The 6,307-nt window shown below is 41.2% G+C and overlaps 1 protein-coding gene across 1 annotated transcript; it reads right to left on the bottom strand.

Annotated features, from left to right (window-relative positions):
* Positions 1-4,552: 4,552 nt before the first annotated feature.
* On the bottom strand, positions 4,553-5,491 carry LOC101991258 (olfactory receptor 6C74). The gene has a single exon (XM_005372021.1). It carries the CDS (start codon positions 5,489-5,491, stop codon positions 4,553-4,555), a length of 939 nt encoding a protein of 312 aa, XP_005372078.1.
* Positions 5,492-6,307: the final 816 nt, after the last annotated feature.

Genomic DNA, 6,307 nt, shown 5'->3' on the forward strand with positions numbered 1-6,307 from the left:
GTGAATTAGTGTATACATTGATCCCACTGATTTAGAGGGTCTTGTTTTCTTGTTGAAATCCATGCACTCTGGCTCTTATACTTTCCCTGTCTCTTCTTTCCCAGGCTTCCCAGAGACCCAAGGGGAGGGACTTGACGGATTTAGGGCTCAGTGATACAAGGTCTGTCATTCTTTGCATATCTTTCTGTGGGTCTCTGTATTTGTTCTCATCTGCTGCAGGAGGATGCTTCTCTCATGATGACTGAGCAGGGCTCATCTATGAGTATAGCAGAATGTCATTACTAGGTTTTGGTTTTTTTTGTTTTGTTTCTGTATTTTTGATATGCTTTTGTTTATTTGTTTTAGAACAATAGTATTTGGTTTCCCCCAGGTCCCTAAGCAACCTGAAGAAGAGACCTGGTCAATCATCCTCATCAGCTTAGACCGTGAAATCCAATATAGACATGTTCAACAGAATCGCCCTATATGGGCTACCCATACATGCTTCAACATTGCCAGGGCATAAATTTCATTTCACGTTCATTCCCTGGGTTACCAAGTCTCTGGTTCTTGGTAACCAAGGCAAGTGTAGTTTATGTGTTGCACCTTGTAGAGTGGCCCTTAAGTCAGGTCAAACACTGGTTGGCTACTCATACAAGGCTTGTACCACCCTTGCACCAGCACTTCTTGTAGACCATCATTGTAGAGCAAAGGGTTTTGTGGGTTTGTGTCTATGCTTCTCCTTTGGCAGCGTGCAGGGTACCTTACTGTGCCAAGGACACAAGCACTTAGGATGAAAGCTCTGTGTGGGCACCTGATCAACTCCACTTTCAATGAATTGTGTAGGTGTCAACTCTAGCAATAGGGCCTTGCTGCCAGTTGTAAAGAGCAACCTCTAGTCCTGGTGACAAGAAGGTTCCCATGGGATCCCTTTGACCAAGAAATCAATTATATGTAGCCCAATCCAAGAAATGGAAGCTTCATTTGGTAACAAGTGATATTCATTTGGGGTTCTGTCTCCCTCATTAGTTAGCATTTTTCTTATGCCATTTTCATGTATTTTATGACACTACTCATCAAATAGCCCTTAATTTTAGCTGTCACTTCCACACTTCTCTACTTATTATTCTCTTCCCTACACCCCTGCAGATGAGCCTCCTGTTCTCGTTCCCCTCACCTATTCATTCATTGCTATATGTTCTGTTTCCCCTTTCCTAGCGAGATCTATTTGTGGTCTGCTTCCCAGTTTCTTACAATGGCAGAATTTCCTGTGGTCTGGCTCTAGAGGGTTAGCAGACAACCCCCACTCCCCTAGTAATAACCCCTCTGGGCCAAACCTGGTCTAGCTCCAGAGTTATCACTCATTCTTAATCCATCCTCCATGTTACAGATACCTTTTCTGTCCTATATACATCTTGTTAGGGAGTTTTCCATGGGTACAAAGCCTATGCAAAACTTGGTTAGGGGGAAACCTGGAAACCTCGGGTACCTCCTGAATCAGGTATTTATACTTGACATTGTATTTTTGGAAGCTTCATTCAGGTTGTTTTGAATATATGGAAATCTACTGGCTAAAGTGTAAATATAGGGATAAATAAAAATGCCCTGGGCTAAGGGAAAGTGCTTCAGTCCGCTGAGGGTAGGAATCCCTGCACCTGCTAAGGCTAAATTCATTCTCAAAGTGTCTCTGAGTCTTCATTTCATGGACCGATGTTAACCCACACACCCATAACGTGCTACCCACAACATCTTACACTACAACAAACCTTTGTGGTTCTATGGATTCTAGCTTGGTTATCATTGATTTAGCAGCTAATATCCACATATACACAAATTCCAAACCATAATTGTCTTTCTGGGTCTTGATTATCTCAGGATGATCTTTTTTTAAACTAAGAATCTCGTGATTTCATTTTCTGTCTCTTTCTACTTGTAGGTTGTTGTTTTCCAAGTTGCCACAGTGTAGGAAAACTTAATATACTTTCTTTCTGTATCTGACTTATTTTCCAGAACATGTTATACTATAATTCTATCAACTTTACAGGACATAACCTGCCAGATACGGTTTAACACAGATTTCAGAGTGGCACCTACCTCTCCAGACCATATAAAGTTATAAGTTGAAGGTTAACTGTAAGAATTCAGTTAATTCTTTTTTTTTTTTATTTTCGAGACAGGGTTTCTCCATAGCTTTTTGGTTCCTGTCCTGGAACTAGCTCTTGTAGACCAGGCTGGCCTCGAATTCACAGAGATCCACCTGCCTCTGCCTCCCGAGTGCTGGGATTAATGGTGTGCGCCACCACCGCCCGGCCAGTTAATTCTTGATAGTAGTAAAACCCATCACCATCATCATTTATGCCCCAGCGATGCTTAAGCACGCATGGGCAGCCCGTTTATGGTGGTTCTCCAGTTGTTCCTATCCCAGGCAATCCTAGATGCTTGTGTTATTGTCATATCCAAGGTTCCACAGTATTCTTTTGTGCAGTCTATCCAGCGCTTTTTGGGCCTTCCTCTTTGCCTTATCCCGTACACTCCTCCAAGCAGTGTTAGCTTTGGGTATTTGCGTCGTTCATTCTCGTAACATGGTGAAGTATCTCAAGTGCTGTTGCCGTATCCTGTACTTTACTTCTTTATGAAGATGGAGATGTTTCTTAATGTCATCATTGAACAGTCTGTCTCTTTATGGGACACCTAGAACCCTTCTGAGACATCCCATCTCAAACGCATTCAGTCACTGTTTTGAGGAGCATCTCCTTGTCCAGGTTTTGGAGTTGTAAAAAAGGTAGCTTAAAACAAGTGTCTCATATTCTTGCAAATTGGTAGGGTGGGAATGGGGTCACAGTTTAAAACCCATAGTTGTGAGGTTTTTTTTTTTTTTAAGATTTATTTATTTATTTCGTTTACAGTGTTCTGTCTGTATGTGTGCTTGCAGGCCAGAAAAGGGCACCAGATTTCATTGCAGATGGTTGTGAGCCACCATGTGGTTGCTGGGAATTGAACTCAGGACCTCTGGAAGAACAATCAGTGCTCTTAACCTCTGAGCCATCTCTCCAGCCCCCCATAGTTGTATTTTTGAGATTATAATATAATTACATCATTTCTCTTTCTTTTTTCTTTCCCTTTGAACCCTCCCATACACCCTTCCTGACTCCCTTTCAAATTCATAATCTTTTTATTAATTATTGTTACATGAATATGTCTATAAGAGTATACATAAATATGCCTAGATACAGCCTATTCAGTCTATATTATGCTATATGTATAAATGTTTCATAGCTCACTATTTGTCATTGGGTAAGCAATTTATGTGTTGTTACTGGGGAAGATCATTTCTCCTGCTCTCAGTATTTCCATAGTTCCCCTGGGCATGCCCCCATCCACTTTAGAAAACTGGAATTTACATGTTGTAACAATATGTCATTAGCTTATGTAATATATAAGCATCCATCTATTACTATGAGATTGTGTCTCTTCATAGCGTCAGATGTTACACCCATTAGCTCTCAACAATATGAGTACATTAGCTTTTTAGGGGAAGGTTTTCTCCTTTGTGTCACATTGAAACATGGCACATCTGAGAAGATGCTGGCCAACACATTCTGCTTTTCACATGATAAATTATTATAATGACTTTAAAAACATATTTGACCACTTACATTGAGAAGAAATCACTCTGGTAGAACCTACAATGCTCAAAAATTATTCATGAGAATCTTTACATCTTTGTAATGTTCTAAAAGAATTGTACACTTGTTTATGGCCTAAAGTGTACCAGGTCCAGAAAGGAACTGCTGTGTAATTTTTGAACACTGTGTGAGAATTCAAATAAGAATTAAAAAGACCATTATTCAGTTATTCCTTTTGTGTACACATTTATTTTCTACTTTGTCATAATCAGATTACCCATAATCTTTATGTTCTTATTTAGACATCAACATGTCAGCATACATTTTACAAAGCTGTGAAGATAAAAGTCAGACATTTCAAGAAGCCTAGTAAAACATGGGATTGAGTGTTGTGATAAATTCAAACAATATTTAAGAAAACTGGAATTTACATGTTGTAACAATATGTCATTAGCTTATGTAATATATAAGCATCTTTATAAAATAAACATGGGACTGAGCCTCTGGAACACTGCAGAAGATCATGGAAATTTCGAAGTCACTTTGCTTCTAAGAGAATTCTGAAAGTTATAAAAATAAAAAGGCAGATAAATATCTTTCTTTTTATAATTTGAAGAATACTTTATTGTTTCTGGAATTAAAGCCACATAAATAAGGTCTTACATGTTTAATTTAGTCTGTCACTCATATAAAATTGGAAAAAAATAAATTTAAAATTTGAGACCAATATGGCTATTAATTTCTGTACAATGCCAACTCAGCATGGCAAACTAGGATATTTCATTCCAAACAGGGTAAGACACAGAATTCGGAAATAACTGAGGACACAGAAGCTGTTCAGTTAAGTAAAGGGTCATATGATTTTAAATACACGTGTGGAAGAACTTGATGATGCCCTTCACTCTTCCTGCTGACACTACCAGTCAACTTGGAATACAATTAAGTTCTCACTTCATTGAGAAAAACTCCATCCTTTTAGTCATATTCTTAAAAGCATCTTTTACTTGTTTGTTTCTAAGCGTATAAATGAAGGGATTCAGCATGGGTGCAACTGAAGTGCTAAGCAGAGCGATCCCTTTATTTAAAGCGACTCTCTCCTTTGCAGAGGGCCTCACATACATGAAGATGCAGCTGCCATAAGAAATGGACACCACAACCATGTGTGAAGAACATGTAGAGAAGGCTTTCTTTCTCTGTTGAGAAGATGGGATTCTCAGAATAGTCCTGATGATGTGTGTGTAGGAGAGGCTCACTAACACCAGCGTAACCAGGAGTGTCAAAATGGCAGAGAGAAGTGCCATTAATTCTATTGTGTGCGTGTCTGTGCAGGAGAGCTGAAGTATAGGGAAAACGTCACAGAAGAAATGGTCTACAGTGTTAGCTGCACAGAAATCAAGTTGCAGCCCCATGATGAGAGGAGGAAAAATGATCAGGAAACCAGACAGCCAGGAAGCAAAGACCAGCAAGTTGCAAATTCTTCTGCTCATGATGGTCATGTAGTGTAGGGGTTTGCAAATGGCCACATAGCGGTCATAGGACATGGCTGCCAGAAGGAAAAATTCAGTTGCCCCTAAGAGAATAGTGAAAAAGAGTTGTGCTACGCAGTCATTGTATGAAATGGTTTTATCCCCCGTCGCCAGGCTAATGAGGAATTTGGGGATACAGACAGTTGTGAATGAAATTTCTAAAACTGAGAAGTTCCGTAGGAAGAGATACATGGGTGTCTTGAGATGAGAATCCAGTAGTGTGAGTGTGATGATGGTTAGATTCCCAGTAACACTAAGCATGTATGTGAGAAAGAGAAGCACAAAAATCATCACCTGCAGTTGTAGATCATCTGTTAATCCAAGAAGAATGAATACAGTCACCGTGGTGTGGTTCTTCATAGCTAAGGTCTGATTGCCCAAAGTAGGGAAAGAAAATTAGAAATGAAGAGGAAAACTCTAAACAGGATGTGAAAGTCTTTACAGGAACACTAGAATTCACACTTAAACAACGCACAAAAAGCACTTTTCTCCAAAGAGAATAGGATCCCAAAAAGCCAGTACATGCAGTAGAGATAAGTCCCAGTGCCACTGCCAGTGGCTCCTCAGTCTGCCCCAGCCATACAACTGTCAACCACATTTGCTTCCACAAAGCAATGTGCCTTAGGATTAGAGGCCGGTGGGATTGGAGGGTGAGTGGACAAAATAGGAGGAGAGGAGAGAGTGGGAATTTGGATTGGTATTTAAAAAAAAAACAGAGCACCCCTCCCCAACCCTGCCCTGCTGTATGCTAGGACCAGTACTCAAGAACAGTTTTAAGCTCCTACACTAAGGCTACCCACCCTGAGCGGAGAGTGCCTGCCTGCCAGGCAGGCCTCAGGGTCCCCCGTAAGGGAGCCCGGGCACCTTCAGCTTGTGCGCCAGGCTTCCTGTGCTCCTCTGGATACCGCCCCCCCCCCTGCTCCATTCATCCTTTTGTCCCCGGATCATTGGGCTACCACGCGGCCCTGTTTAGTTGCTGAGGAATCCCATCTGGACTGGTGAGTGTGTGCTATCCAGGGGCGGATTGTCCTGAAAGAGAGCACAAACGCTCCTCCCCCAGCTCCTTCTGCAGGGCTGTCTTTCTTACACACGACCCCCCCCAACTCTTCGTTTTCTGCAAGGTCCTTTGCTCAGGAACAGTTTTCTGCTCCTACACTAAGGCTACCCACCCAGAGC

The sequence above is a fragment of the Microtus ochrogaster genome, unplaced genomic scaffold (genome assembly GCF_000317375.1).
Source record: "Microtus ochrogaster isolate Prairie Vole_2 unplaced genomic scaffold, MicOch1.0 UNK158, whole genome shotgun sequence".
NCBI classification, from domain to species: Eukaryota; Metazoa; Chordata; class Mammalia; order Rodentia; family Cricetidae; genus Microtus; species Microtus ochrogaster.